Raw genomic sequence first — 16,126 nt, 5'->3', positions numbered from 1 at the left:
GAAAGCCCTCAATTTTGAATTTGGTAAACTTACATTTGTGTTTAATCAATTTTAATTTGATAAATAAAAGAGAATGAACTTGAAATTGAAAAGAAAAAAACCTAACTTACAATGTTTTATGACAAACTGTTTCTGTTCTGAAATAGTATATTTTCCTCCACTGGGTCCTGTGAAACCTTCCCTGTGAACTCATGCACTGTAGAAAGTGCAGATATCACCGTTTCTTTCTCAAAGTAGATGTGAAACACTTGACTGACACTTTCAAATCTGAGAAAACAGGTGATGTTTTGGGCCTAAATCAATGTTTTATTTTTTTTGTTTTGCTAGATGTTGACTGAGTTCTGTTCTTAGAGGGAAATACTGACAGAAAACACACTTCCTGATGGAAACACACTGGTGGCACATTCTCCTCTACACACAACATGTCATCAGAAAGCAATACTTGTGCTACAGACTCAGGACACCAAACATGAGCAGGAACAAGGTTCACACTATACGAGCAAAACAAAAACATGCAAAAACATCTCATATCCATCTGCTGCCGAAGGACTTCTAGAAGATTTGGCATAATATTTATTCACATAAAATAAGAATAAGATACTAATGTAGGAGCTATTAGTAATGTCTCTAGGAATGACTCTACTCTCATAACTATGTTCTTCCAGTACCTCTGTGTACGACATAGCCAGGAAGGATCATTCCAGGTCTGTGATCCTGATGTGCACGAATAAGGAGGAAGGAGGGATCCTGGTTCCATCTTTGGACAACAGGTCAATGTGACGATAACCTGAAAACGCACAACAGAACCACAGGGATTATGTATTAGTTTAGTACAGCGCACACAAGTCAAACGCAGAGACACTTCCTATTCCCTCGTCTGGAGGGCGTTTTAGGAATGTGTTTTTGTTGCATTGCCTAAATTAAGATTTTATTGTTTTGTTCTTAAGATATAAATTATGTCAGTTAGTACCTTTCTGGTGAATTTAGAAGCTTTCACGTGTCTACATGAGACTGAGAGTGATGCTCCACCGTGTTCACAGATAGTTGCTCATTGACACATCCAGCAGATGTATAGAGCAGCCCTGTCATTCATGGAGTTGTGTTTGTGTTCACCTGGGAAATGTAAGTCCTGTGTACTCTCTCTTTTAGCTTTCTTTTGGTCCCCACCAACTCCTGAGAAAAGTACATCTTCAGCTGCTGAATGCTCCCTGTGTTTCCCAGCTGGTCTGTGTGTGTGTGTGTGTGTGTGTGTGTGTGTGTGTGTGTGTGTGTGTGTGTGTGTGTGTGTGTGTGTGTGTGTGTGTGTGTGTGTGTGTGCTTCACATGAGACGGATCCATCCTTCTGTTGTCTCAGTTCAACAAGCCAAAGCTTCTAAGTTCAGTCTTTATCTTGGGAATAGGAGTGTTTGCTATATCACCTGATCACAGGAAGATGCGCTGACTTAAGAGCTATCATGTTGAGATCACTACAAAATGACTGTGATCTCAAGGTGCATTCAAAGGTGCATTCAAACTCCCAAATCACATGTTTGCACTGCATTCTGGATCTCGGAGGCTATTCTTTTGGGGGAAATGTATATCTCTGCCTCTTTCATAACAGATTTCTCTCTGCAAGGTTGCAACATATATATTTAAGGGAATTATAACTAAATAATTTGACAGTATCAATGTGTGCTATGTTAGAGAGGCAGCCTCACCTTGCTGCATGCAGCGCAGAGGCAGCGTATACTGCCCCACAAAGTCGTTTTTAGAGGTCTTGTCATAGTCTTCCACCACGAAGCGCACCATGGCCAGCTCCGGCGTATGGAGGCTGAAGCGCAGCGTGTCGTACCACACGGGGTTGAACCCTGAAGACCGACAAGAGACACGTCCTCAATGTGGGGAACGGCACCAAAGAGACCCATCCTGGGCATCCGCCCATCCATCCATCCATCCATCCATCCATCAATTCATTCATCCATCCATTCATCTATCCATCATCCATTCATCCATCCATCTATCCATCCATTCATCTATCCATCCGTCCATTCATTCATCCATCCATCCCTCCATTGATCCATTCAACATTCTGGTCACATTTGTGCGTGTATGCTTGAGTGAGTAAGAGTGCAGGTCTCTGTCTGTCCATGACTAATGGACAGACAGAGACCTGCACTCATTCTGCTAATAATATTTTGGGTGTCCAGTTATGACGATATGTTCAAAGACTTCTTGTGGTTGTGGTGACACTTTCCAGCCTTTTATTGCCTATTTTATGCTAAAAAAAAATCAATATTAGTTGATTTTCTGATAGAACTGAATTAAGAGTGAAACTTATTTCCACTGTTTTTGTCAAAGGAGTCTTGGGACTTTGATGAGAGATTAGATAAGACCCACCTTCAGTTCAGTATCCTGTTGGAAAGATAGCAGGATTCTAAATATAGCGTACACTTAAACATATATAGATTTATTTTTAGGTTGGTCTTTCTTTTAGGTGTCAAAAATACATTTAGCTGCTGCCCTCGTCCACAGCAGTACATTGCTTTGCTCTCCCATCTGTTTCTCCAAACTGATGGCATGCCGACCACAATGGGTATACGCTGACAATGGATAAGTACCTCAAACAACCCCATAAAAAAAAGTTGTATTTAGTGTTTGGCAAGATTGTATGCCTTATACAATGACTTACAACTTAATACAACAGTGGTCACCTGGTGGAGATCTGCACTACTGAGTGCACCTTTCTAGTTCTCCTTTACTCCTTTTTTGATTGCTATGAGGAAAGTGACCTCTACTGCACCATTGTTCTCGATGTATCGGGTCTCCTGCTTGGCCTGATCCATTGGAACCCCATGGATCTCCACTCTGACCAGAGGATCCACGATAGAATCTTCTTTGATGTTGACTTTGGGCAGCTGCTGACCACTGATCACCTGAAACACATGCATGCAGTGTCCTCAATAAAGCCATGAAACAGCTAATACACTGCAGGCACACATGTCCAGACTTTCTTCATGGGTTGTACCTGTATGGTGAGCATGACAGGGTGGTAGCCATCCCGTTGTTGGGGTATCTCCGGGTCAAATCTTTTCTCGACCTCTCTCATGAAGCTGGGCTTCAGGACATAGCCACAGCTGCCGTTCTGACCGAACAGTCCGTCGTTCAGATCCATCCCCTCCCCGGCTGTCTGGAAATTCAACGCAACTGAATAAAATGGAAAAGAAATAATTACTTTTTGACTCTTGTCGTGGAATGTAAATTGACAACACATCATATTCAGGCACTTTGAGAGAATAAAAATGTTAATAATGCCGCACAGGGCTTGGATTTGAACTTCAATAAATGACGCTGTATACCAAACGATACAGAAACAAACAGAGCAGATCTACATTACACTTCTATGACTCTTGACTAAAGCAACAGATACGAGGTCCAGAGGAGCACAACGGTCGGTCTGAGCTGAAGGGTTTGACCTTGTCTTAGTAAGGAGCAGGTCCAACAGAGTTTGGAGCTGGACCCGAGGAACTACAGGGAGCCAGCGTGGTGAAGAGCTTAGGAACACGTGGCATGGTTGAATACCAGCAGCAGCATTCTGGATGGCTGAGATGTTCATCATCAGGTTTCCCTCCATGGTGTCCTCAGTGAACTCAAGCCCAGTCCAGGTGGAGATTTAGGGCAGGTTGTGCCCTGACATCCACCCCGAGGTGTCATGACCAGAAAAAACTGTGTGTCCCAGGCAGATCAGTGGTAGATGAAGCCCTTTGGCTTGTATAGAGGGGCATTACATCTGGACCATCTTTGCTGCCACTTTAAACTCTAAACTCACATGACGGCCAAGAACGGGAGTCAAATCACATGAACAGTCTCGGAGGTTAATTTGATATTATCTGAGGGGTTCATCACAGCCTGCTCTCCTAAACCAGATGCAGTTTTCCATCAGTCAATAACGTTTTGAAGGAAACATATTTTCTCCCAGACTACATTTGTTGTTGGCGGATGACGAATTCCTTTCTAATCATGCTCTGTGCAAGTCTACAGAGGAAGTAGGTCAGAGTGGATTGGATGGGTCAGCACAGGACTTTCACACAGGAGAACGCTGTTTTGTCCCATATGAAACCAAAAGTCAACGTTGACTGATTTAAATTTACGTCCATAACTTAAAGGCCTTTGCCTGGAAAATTAAAAAAAATATGAATATATACTTTTTTATCCAGCATAGTGTCGTTTTTTTGCAGGCTCTGGTTTCAACTTGTTTTGCACTTGTCCTTCCATTTTTCAGCAGCGTCTGCCAGGTTGGGTCAAACCATCCTGATATAGGGGAGACTCTGGGTTTTTAGGATAATTAAATTAAACAGCCTACTGAATATAAAATTCACAACTGCTGGCGCTGCCTGCATGACAGGAAACAACTTGGGGATGGTGAGGAGAATTGAGTGCTGCTTCATTTTCTGTAAAGCACAATGTTTTTCAGTATTTACCTACTGATGAGGTAATTTTGTATATATGAATCTTTTTGAATTGCACTTTTTGTTTAATTTATTTTGAATTTGTGGAAAAAGGGTTTCTACTGTGACCTCCTCGACCGGGGCAATTGTGGCTCTGCTGTGTGAGCAGAAGCGCTGCCAGGTGTCTGGCAAGAAATAGAATAAAGTACAAATATATTCAGGGATTGCATTTGTTGGTTCGGTGCAAGGTTTCAATGAGTTCTTTAAAAAAATCAAATATGTTTGCACTATTGCACTGAAACTGCTGGTTGCCTTTTTTTGTTAAGTATGACGAAAATATGTTATTGATGTAAAAGTAAATAAATAAATAAACTTTCAAAAATATTGCGTTTTCTATGTGGCCCTCCGATGAGATCACAATACCAGCGGTGGCCCCAAGCCAAATTGAGTTTGAGACCCCTGATCCAGACAGTCCTAAAGCAGCATTATGCCTTGCTATTATAGTTCGGTAGTTATTGTATTGGCTAACATATACAGTCGAAACATTTTGGGAGCTGAAATGTTTTGCTGTAAATTCTATCGCCTGGTTTTGTGACAGCAAACTTGCTTCTTTCTACATTTAAGTGAAGAATAAATAATTATGCAAACCCTGTGCAGCAATAATAGCAAAAACAATATGACAGAAATGCAAATGAGTAAAGGAGGAGGTCTGCATTTCAGTTGCAATCACCGATTTGGCTCCCAGCATTCCACATTTCTTGAGGGTTGAAATTGGAAGAATCAGTTCGGAAGCCACTGGGATAAACCCTGGTCAGCTGCCGGGAGTTATGGTACACAAACTCGGTCCCTGAAATGGAGATAATATCAGAAGTATCGTGAGAGTCGACAATGACAAGCCCCTGATACATATTCATGTCAATCTTAAACACAGCACAAGAATGACTAATGTATGAATTGCTTCACAAAATGTATTACTGCTTCTGAAAACTGAAAATAGGTATCTGATGTTGATAGAACTACAATCCCAGACGTCAGACCTCAGTGTTTACATTGTCTGTCATAACCATGAGAAGCAGGACTGACGGGCTGTACTCACCTGCCTCCCTCAGGTGCTTGCGGGCCTTGGACTCGGTGAACGAGGCCACCTCGTAGAACTTGGAGTGGATGCGGGAGTGCTTGAAGTTACTGAAGTGGACGCTTTTGCAGTAAACAACACAGTCGGACAGCTCCTTGGACAGACGCTGCTTTGACTTCTAAAGAGGAAGACAAAGGATGAATAGGTAATGCACTACTCATCACGTTTACATACAAGTGAACATGTAAGACGTCAGGAGCAGCCTTCTAGAGAGCAGAGGATGGGAGGTTAACAAAGATCAGACTGTCGGAGGAGTCAACATTGTTTGACCACAATTGCCCCTAACCTACATCTAACTAGGTGGTTAGCATTGTAACCATGACAACAAAAGTCCCATAACCTTGAATAAGTAAACGAAACCAGGATCTTTACCGAAGCCGAACAAAGCCAAACCTTAACCATAACGTTGTCCCATCATGTAATGGTTTTGGGAGGCACAGACATATGATCTCATCCTCCAGATGTGGACGTCAGATCAGAAAAAGACCAACAGCATATTGCGTTGTTAAATATGGAGAACTTGTTGGTATACTTTATCCAGATTTAGCTTGTCAGCCACTTGTGTTGGTCCTATCAGAAAGCTGCCTATATATAACGTTATGGCAGAGGCCAAGAGTTTAACATTATACTTTTTGTGTGGCACACACTGCCAGAGTAGAGCACTATGTAGCAGTGGAGCATGAAGGAAATGACATTGTTATGCCAGATGAACTGCATGACTTTACAGTAGTTAGTCAAAGAAGCATGCTGTATGTGCTGTTTATTTCTAAATCTGGTCACAAAAAAGATTGATTGACTGTTTGACTGGACACATTTTGATACTACTTGGTAGCCACTGGAAGGATCGGCATATAGCCTTAAAACAAGAGTAGCAGAAAGTGGAAAGTGGAACATGAGTGACTAATACCAGGCCTCAACCAGTAGCACGGGAGGGCAGGATTATGGAGCGCGTAACAGCCAGGCAGGGATAGCTGAGTGCAGATGCAGGCATAAATAGCTGCCTGTGGCATGGCAACTGACTGGAGTAACCACACAAGTATATATAATGGGGGACTGTTGGGATGAAGAGGGGTCGGTGTGCAGGGATGAGCAGCATCAGTCTGGAAACCCTTTGAAGACAACCAGTGGACGGGTGTTGAATGAAAAGGTCTAAGACGATGCAACTTAACCTTCCTCTTGTGTTAGGGTCTGCACCGACCCGTTTAAGGTTTTTAAATGTTTTAAAGGCTTTTTGACTTTATCAGGAACCTCTATTTCAACAAAATAAAACAAAAAACATGTTTTCACTAAATTATAAAATGCTCTGGTTAAAATTATGACCTTTGTGTTGTTGAGGTTGGTTTCGGCCCAGTTATGAAAATAAGATTTGCTTGATTGGTTGTTGTTTGTTTGACCTTGCAAATCTATATTTTGTGTTATGATTTGTTCTGCTTTTCATTTTGTGTTTGTATTCAAGTTATATTGCTGAAAAAAATACTTTAGCCTTTTTCTTGAAGTAAATATACATGGGTCGAAATTGACCCGTAACACCATAGATGTTACTATAATTAATAATATTAAAATATAAATATAAAAAATAAAAAAAAAATATTTAAGAGATGTGTTCTAATACCGCTCAGTAATAGTCAGGTAACACAACAACCTTTTATTTATTATTATGATTCTCTTGAGGTTCATTTTAACATTTCTTTAATTGAAATCAAGGGTTATCCTGGCAAAGAAAAGGCCCAAAGGCCCACACCAAAAATATTTAAACATACAACAATATTTTCATGGATAAGGAAGCCTAACAAGGCAACCAAGAGATGAGAAACACATTTGTATGATAGATAATTGTTTTTAGTGTATTTTACAGCTGATTTAAGACATGGGTAAAAACTGACCCGTTAACACAAGAGATGGTAACAGAAAGCTAACACAAGAGGAAGGTTAAATATGTTTCATCACTCTGATCAACTGTAGGAAGAGGCCCAAACTCAACGACACAAAGAGGCATCTGAACATCGTTGGGTCCCATAAGGCTCATTGAGGTCGACCCATGAAGTGTCTCTCTGTAAAGTCAGCTGACCCGCCACCACGTGAGAGGGTAAACCCCGGTGATGCAAAGGAATCCTGTCATGGATGGAACCCTGAGACAACCCCCTCCTGAATTGTGTAAGTGATACTTGGCCACAATGCCAAGCAGAAGCAGGTGTGCTGCCAGAGTAGCGTCCATGACCGTGAGACCCGAGGTGTGGCGTCCCACACAGCACAATGACAGAGTAACCTGCAGAGCACCTCTGCATGCACGCCTGCCTGCTCCCACATGAAATGGGATCCGGCTGCTCCACCTTCGCCAGACTGCCAGACCGTCTCTCCACAGACACCTACACCACCAGCTAGGGCACCGCCGAGCGTACGTCACTGCCAAACCCGCCGCAGGCCTCACCTCTCATGACCGTGTTGACAGGAGTCCCAGTGTGGCGTTTCATGCTTCTCAAATGCCTATCAATAAACATGAGTCTAAGTGCCCAATGGTTCCTTTGCACACTTAGTTTGCCGGGTCATCAAGCTTTATACGCTTTAACGCCGTGTGCACTGAAGACCATCCACACAAATCCATTTCACATTTACACAACCAGGGAAATAGATAGCAGCATGTGTTCCCAGTGATGCAGCGGTGTGAACACACACAGGGGTGTTAAGCCTACATCAGAGCTGGAACAAATACTCAACTCTCCTAAAAATCAATATGCAATCCAACTGGTGGGCCAAGACAGCCCCTTGCCGGATGCTGTTGTGTTATGTTGCATAATTGTTGAGTTGGAGCCCGCTGCGTTGGCCTCCACGCCTCGCTAATGAGCTTAAGTTAGCTCATTACTTTCTTAATTTGTCTTTTAAAATGTTCAGTATCAAGTTGGTACAATGTATTTGCCCAGTGAAATGTTTCCAATAGTTGATACTTGATATCACATTCTGCCCTACTTACACCTCAGTATTTACCAACATAAGTGATTACTGACCGCAATTAGCGCTGTTCCCAGTATCAAATATCCCATTTTAGAGGAGACTGTACAACCTTCACCTGCTGAACTTAGCCTTGTTTGGCCCAGCATGGCTTGGGTTGATCTTGTTTGACAGCAACCCTGAGACCCTCTTGTCCATCCTTCTCCTCTCTCTCTGGTCTACTTGTACGTGTGACTTGTCCAGAGGTGGAATATGTGTATTTCCTTTAGTTAAGTAGGAGTTGATGTGTTTCTTAAGGGTTGGCTGTGGGTCACAAGTGGTTGACAGCACTGAGTCCTGGCTATCTGGTTCCTCCCTGTCCCGGCCTGCCTCTGTGTCTCTCTCTGCTATCACAGTGTAAACAGATCAGCATATCTAACACCCAGAGTCTGCTCCCTGCCCTTAAATCCTCTGTATTTTTCATGAGGGATGACAGGAGTTCATGCAATCCTTTTCCGCTGGATTAAAAGGCGACCAGATTTCTGGGCGTCCCTGAGTGCAAAACCCACACTGCCAACACACACCGAGGAGAGACACACGTTGGTCATTTAGTCAAGTCTCCTGCGATGTACTGTCAAACTAAGTAAGGACGTACTGTATGCTAGAACAAAACCAAAGCAATGGAAGATGCTTGTGCGATTTCCATGGAACGCCTGAGTTAAAATAACCTGACTGAGGTTTTTATACGAGAGAGAGAGACCTGAGAGAACCTGAACTACATGAGATCAGCACCGCCTCAACTGATACTTTGGTTGATTTTCTGTATACAGAGCAAAAGGAATACACTGTGAATGTTGTGTGGATAAAGGAGGGTTAGTGGTGATCCAGCCCATCAGGTCCCTCATGGTCCCTCAAAGTCAGATGCAGACTCCAAACAACAGAGTGGTAGAAGTGAACTGTGAACTAACATATACAACATGGCTCCCAGTAGAGAAGCCCATAGATGTGCATATCTTTCATAAATTATCATTTAAAAAATGTAACTAGTAATATGTAATTGGATCATTACATCAAGAATTTCAGAAGAATCACGAGTCAATTGAGCTTTGTGTAAATGATGATTCTGATGCAAGTGTCACTAATGTCCCAGTCTGAAGAGTTCCCTAGACTGCATCACAGAAGAACATTCTACTAACTGCAATCAACAAGATGCATTTAATCTGCCCTCATTGTGGGTTAGTCAGCTCAATCTGTTAAGTGTTCCATTCCTACATTGGAATCTGTCTCAGTGTTGCATCATCAGCCTAAAAAGGACAGAACTAGAGGATCCTGCTTCTATACCAGGCTGCTTCATCAGACTGTGTATAATGGGGTGTCTGAGTCTGAGGCCTAAAAGGTGTGCCACTGTGAGCTAAACAAGCTGGCCTACCTTTACCCTGCGACAGACACTCTCACGGTGGAGGTTATCTTCGTTGATTTCAGCCACTTCGTCTTCGTCGCTGACCTCTCCGGTCTGAGAGTCCTCCCCCATCCCGTTGAAACTCTCCTCCAGACCGCCAATTTTCTTTGCTTTCAGGAGAATCTTCCTCTTAAGATCCTGGCAGGAAGATCAAATAAAACCCAGGGTCACCCTCCACAACCAGTGTTCAACATTGCAAGAGGGGGAAAATATTGTGCTATTGAATAATGACATGTCTATACTGGCTTACACAGTAATGGGGATGTGTATGGCACACCTTTGTAAAGGTAGTTCTCAAGCTGTGGCCACTATATTCATGTGACTTCAGAGGGGGAGCCAAATGTGATTGGCTTGTTGAATCACATGTTTTCTGATGTAGGTTTATGGGTTAGTAGGCACTGCCGATGCCCACATGTCACCACATAGACCATGCACTGGGCTCTCACCTCAGGAGACGGCAACCCGATGGGGGCCTTGCCCTCTAGGGTGCTTTTCAGCAGCTTGTCACCGAGGATGTGGTTGAGGTGTTGGGCCATGACTCTCTGTTGCTCAACACTGCAGTGGTTCTCGATGGACAGGATGACTGGATATTCCGATACCTGGGTGGGGGAGAGGAGGAGGAGGGATGGAGGGAGTGAGTTTGTAATCTAACACTGGAGAGCATTATTGTTGGGAAAGCTAATACGCCGGCTGCCATACACCTGTGGGTTATGGCTGGCTGCTTGAAAGACCAGCAGAGGAATGGAAAAGAGCTCATGACGCCTCAATATTCACTGAGAACAGATGCTCAGACTCACCAGGCTCTGCCGTGCATGTGAACCTGGCAGCTGTGCACTCTGGCATGAGGCTGTCTCTCTTGCAGATCCCTGGCTAGCTGACTTCACAGTTGTCTTGGATATCGTTGCACTGTTGTTCTCCCTCTCATAAATGTACAATGAGATGCTGAGTGATTTGTCGATACAGTTTTACGAGACAATGAAAGCAAAAGCAATGGCAATGCCAGCGAGAGGGATTACACACCATGCTCGGTCTACTTGAAAAGCCAATGTGATGTGTGACTTAAAGTAAAGAAAACATCTTCAAAAAGAAGTATGAAGTATGAAGTATGAAAAAGAACTATGATGTTTACCACATGTTCCTCGAAAGGACATCAGAAAGCCAACATTCACAATATTGCTTTCATTGCAACGCTTGCCACTAGACCTTTTGATTGATTGGCATTCTACACAAAGCGATCAATAAAGTGACCCAACCATACGATGCTACCTTGAAGGCATAGTTTCCCACTGCGGTGACCACATCCTTGAAGAGTATCTTGGAGGTGAAGGTGTGTCCATGATAGACGATTGGCTCTCCGTTGGCACCGTCCCAGCAGTCCACTTCCACACAGCGACAGCCACGACTCAGAGCCCTTAGCAAGCAACACAAATTCAGCCTTTCATTCATTATTTTATCTTTTTACTCAGTAGAACATATACTGGTTTCCAGTTAAATTAATTAAAAATGTTTACAACTTGATGAAATAGAATGAATCACTTAGGAAGAATTTCACTTCATTCTATTGATTTATTTTGTAAAAGATGAAAGCAGTGCAACGTCACAGTGAAGCTCATCACCCTGAGAGGAACACATTAGGTCAGGGATTTGCGCTGATGGAAATCCTAAAATCTACCAAATTGGTTCGGAAGTGGATTTGGAAATGGTGAGGTAGATTCCTGGATGTGTGCCAGAGGCCAACTTTAAACTTCTTTAATGATTTCCCAGCAGATTTATAGATGTCGGTGTGCATATAGATACCAAATATATTACTGTCCATGTAAAGGGTAAGACTTACTATGGCAAATGCATTAACCCAAGAGAATCAGCAGTAAGGGCTGCACGGTGATGAAGTGGCTTGCACTGTCACCTTACAGCAAGAGGGGTTTGGGTTTGATCCCCGCTCCCAGGCGGTCCTTCTGTGTGGATTTTGCACGTTTTTAGCGTGGGTTCCCTCTGGGTTCTCCTGCTTCCTCCCACAGTCCAAAGATATGCAGCTCAGGTCAATTTACTCTAAATTGCCTGTAGGTGTGAATGTGAGCGTGAACGCATTGTCTGTCTCTATATGTGCCCTGCAATAACCTGGTGACCTGAACAACAACGTTTCTGATTAAAATCAATTAAAACGTTGATTATCAGTGGTTCGCTCCAAGAGATAAATTAAATTGTGCATTGCCTTTGTGGAGAATTCAAATTTGGCAAACTTTAGAATGTGAATGTGAATCATTGATCAATTCCAGACCATCTTGAGAGTACAGACCTTTGAGCAAACAGACAACAGGAAAAAAGCCCTGCGAGGCAAACTTGTATTTGTGATGTTGGGCTATATAAAATAAACTGAATTGAATTGAAAATCCAACTTCCTATTAGCGTGTTATTATCTTTCCAGCCAATGCGCCCCACAAGTAGTCTTCCAGCACCACTTACAGTTTTCGCTGTGCAAATGCACATTTTGCTGTTAGTGGACACTTATTGTGATCATTCCAATGTCACAAAAGCATTTTCAGAGGTAACCCAGCAGCTTTACCTGATGTATCCCTCAACACTGCTCTGCCCTCGGAGCTGATCCTCCATCAGGTAGGTGTTGTGGGAGGAGGAGATGAAGTAATGGCACAGTGGCTGGCTCATGTCCTGGAAGATGACCCGCCACTGTGGGTTGAAGATGGAGCCCTCAGCTGAACCGAGGTACATCAAGAAGCCGTCAAACGTCATGGCATTCAGCAGCTTGGCTGGAAATACGGCAGAGGGGGTGTCAGACTCTTCTCACAATAATCTTCCACCAAAGTTCACTATACATGACACACAGTCCATGTACCTGTGTCAGAGGGCTCGTAGCGCTCAATGAGCTGCTTGGCATGCTGCTGGATGTCGATCCCGTCCAGCTGCTCCTCTCTCAGGAAGTCCTCCAAGTCACTTTGGGATAACTTCTGGCCATCAACTGAGTACTCCTGGAAAACCTTCAGGACATCCTCCCGCTGGGTCAACATCTTGTAAAAGAGCACAAACTCATCGTCCTCCAGTGTACCCGTCTGGGACTTATCAGCCATCTGAGAAGAGAAAGGGTCATGCTGTTGCTCATCGGTCTTACAGCGGTCATAGAAACCAAACACTGTGTAGACTCACCGTGAAGAGACGGTGAGCGTGGTGCTCGTTCATGTCCACGTTCATCATCTTCAGTAAGTCTTGCACTTCCTTGAAGTTCATCCGGCCATCGTTGTTCTTGTCTGCCTTCCTGAACCAGTCACCAATCCATCTGGGTCAGCCACTTCAGGAAGGTGTCACATTCGATAGTGGCTGAAATACTCCACTGAGTTTCTAAGAGCTCTGGAAGAGATACTGTACATTTACATCTTTTCTCAAACTGTCAAATTTAAATGTGTACAGCAATAAAGCTCTGACTGTATCATGAATCCAAAGGGGCATTTTCCAAGAAGGTGCCCTGTGAACCATTTGTATTGTATTTCATTTTCTATGCTTTAACTAATTTGATCAAATGTTTTCAATCTCATTTCATCTCATTAATTGTTGGTCTTTCACAGGAAGTGAAAGCGCTCCACACCCCTCCACCAGCCCGACCTCCACAGCCTCCCGAAATGACACACTACCTCCTTACCTCCTACACGGGCACTGAACATCGGCAATGGGCATAAAGCATGAGGTTCAGAATCTTTCAATGTGGTCATAATTCTGATAATGCTGAGGTATCAATATCCAATGGGCAGGTGGCCATGAGGTGGGTTTTTTATTGACTAGTTGATGAGATTTAGTCTCTTTCTACTATTCTATTCTATCAAATCAAACCATGAGAGATGAGGAATGAAACGGCTGTGTGGGGAGTTTGGTTGGACTGAAAACCAGCAAACCCTGAGTGAAAGATACTGGTCCAGTTTCTCCCGTTCCCCCATGTTCTCCAGGTTCTCGATCAGCTTCCTCATGCCTCTGACCCAGGACTGCGCCTCCTCGGCGGACTCGGCCACCAGGTCCAGGTTGCCCCTGCGACCGCGGAAGACCAGTGTGAAGCACCGGTCAGCTGGGAACTCATCAGCGATGCTGAGCAGCACCTCGGACTGGTGTCCATCTCGTACTGCCTCCACATCGCTCACTGAAACTGGACACAAAGACCAACACAGGAGAGAGGACTCATTATTCAAAGAGTGCACTTTTGCTCCATTTTTATTTAATACAGGGGCACGTTGTGGTTACCATGATCGTCATGGCTCAGTGTCAAACCAGAGAGGTCCACCACATCATGAATCATGTGGTCTTACATGTGGAGTGGGCGTTGCCAGCCTTCTTGGACTTGTACCAGATGGTCATGCAGTCGTCCTGCAGTTTGAAGTAGCGCTGCTTCTTCCAGGTTCGAGACTTGATCTTCCTCATTACCGCCCCCACCAGCATGGACTGGAGGTTGTCGTCCCCCTGGATGCCTGGAAAAGAGACAGTTATATTGAGGAGTTTTATATTGATAAGCGTATGATTAGATGGTATTTCCTTTCTTATTCTTAACGGTAAACATCCCATTTGTCGTTTCATTACCAAGTTGAGGTTGCACATTGCCAATCTGAACATGACGAGTCCACTTAACCAAAAAATTTACATTTTCTATTTTGCAATTCTAATTTTCATTTGGTATTTACTATCCCATTTAAAAAATATATATTTTTAATTTGAAATTAAAATATCTTTTTCACATTTGAATTAAGATATGCACATTCCGCACCTAAATTAAAAAACGGAATTTCAATTGGATTAATTTATTATATGCTACTATTTCAACCCCAGACTTTCATACAAAAGCTTATACTCACGTGTAATATGAAAATACAATGTCTACTTTACCAGCTCTATAAATACTATAGTTACTATAATATTATATATGATGCCCAGACAAGAGTAATGCCTGCATAGAAGTGGACAGCACTGACGGGACCAGATTTAAAATGTCACCAACGGGCCAGTATCATATATTATATTATATTATTTTTATATCTATATATATATATATATATATATATATATATATATATATATATATATATATATATATATATATATATATATATTATAATATTATTATTATATATTATTATTATATATTATTATTATACATTATAATGTCATATATTGTTTCAACGCAAACACAAAAAGTTCATCAGTGGTGATTTGACACATGTTATAATAATATATACAATTACAAATATTATAATAATATTTGTAATAGTAAACCATAATTCCACCGCACGAGACAAAAACAGACTTACGGAGGCCGGCCCCTGTGGAAGCCATCTGGTGTTGTCTCACACGTCTGCCATCTGAAGAAAAGAAGTTAGTTATTCATGTACGTTTAGGACATTCACATATGATGGATAATTCATCAGCAAAACCAGTTATTATTCATAATCTCAAAAACACTTCACTTCACTCCTGATTGAGACAACCTGGTAGGTTCTTAAAGCTTCGTCTACAGAACCTTCTGCAGCAGTGAAATGGCTCCTTACATCCAGGTGCATTAGAGCAGATGTGGATCCGATACGATGCTCAGATAGTCGATGTGGACCGACATGCATCCTTGTCTCTCTGAGCTGATCTGGATGTTTTTTCGCTGCTCTGTTGTGTTTTCACTGCATTCTCTGCTGTCCTGCACTTTTTGTTCTGTCTGTGCCGCTCACTAAGCCAACTAATCTCCCCAAATCCCTGCCATGGTCTCAGCATTCCTTTCACTAACTGAGTGCTGGTCCAACTCAAAAAGCACCTCACGCCATTTATTTCATGAATACAGTTTCATGAATATGATTTGATCAGAAACTCAGCAGATAGATGACAAATAACACACAAAAACACACAACATGAACTCCAGCACAAAGTCCAGGGGGTTTTAATTGAATAGTCATTGAGTTCTACAGAGACAGCGGTGCTGTGTTTCTCTCACAGGCGGCACACCTAGTTTACATAAAGTCAGATAGAACATGAACATGTTGTCTGATGGCACACAGACAGATTATACATTAACTGGTCCACTATACACTGTCAGCTTCTCTCTGGTCCTACATGTTGCTAACAAAGTGGTTAAAAAGCCCTATGATTTCTTCTTTTAGGTCTTTTACCACACATATTAAAGGTCCAACTATGGATGCTCATGGAAGTGTC

General features: G+C 42.7%; 1 protein-coding gene across 1 annotated transcript; it reads right to left on the bottom strand.

The window, feature by feature from the left end:
- Positions 1-695: 695 nt before the first annotated feature.
- plcd4a (phospholipase C, delta 4a) lies at positions 696-15,265 on the bottom strand (the record flags this gene model as incomplete). The annotated part of the gene is made up of 15 exons (XM_079236499.1): positions 696-787; positions 1,698-1,847; positions 2,780-2,912; positions 3,005-3,183; positions 5,155-5,271; positions 5,521-5,677; positions 9,914-10,081; positions 10,390-10,542; positions 11,210-11,354; positions 12,507-12,708; positions 12,795-13,026; positions 13,103-13,232; positions 13,859-14,087; positions 14,248-14,406; positions 15,241-15,265. The coding sequence occupies 15 exons, from the start codon at positions 15,263-15,265 to the stop codon at positions 696-698; spliced, it is 2,271 nt and encodes a 756-aa protein (XP_079092625.1).
- Positions 15,266-16,126: the final 861 nt, after the last annotated feature.

This window comes from Taurulus bubalis (genome assembly GCF_910589615.1).
Source record: "Taurulus bubalis genome assembly, chromosome: 21".
In the NCBI taxonomy this organism is placed as follows: domain Eukaryota; kingdom Metazoa; phylum Chordata; class Actinopteri; order Perciformes; family Cottidae; genus Taurulus; species Taurulus bubalis.
This window is presented reverse-complemented; position numbering and strand designations above follow the sequence as displayed.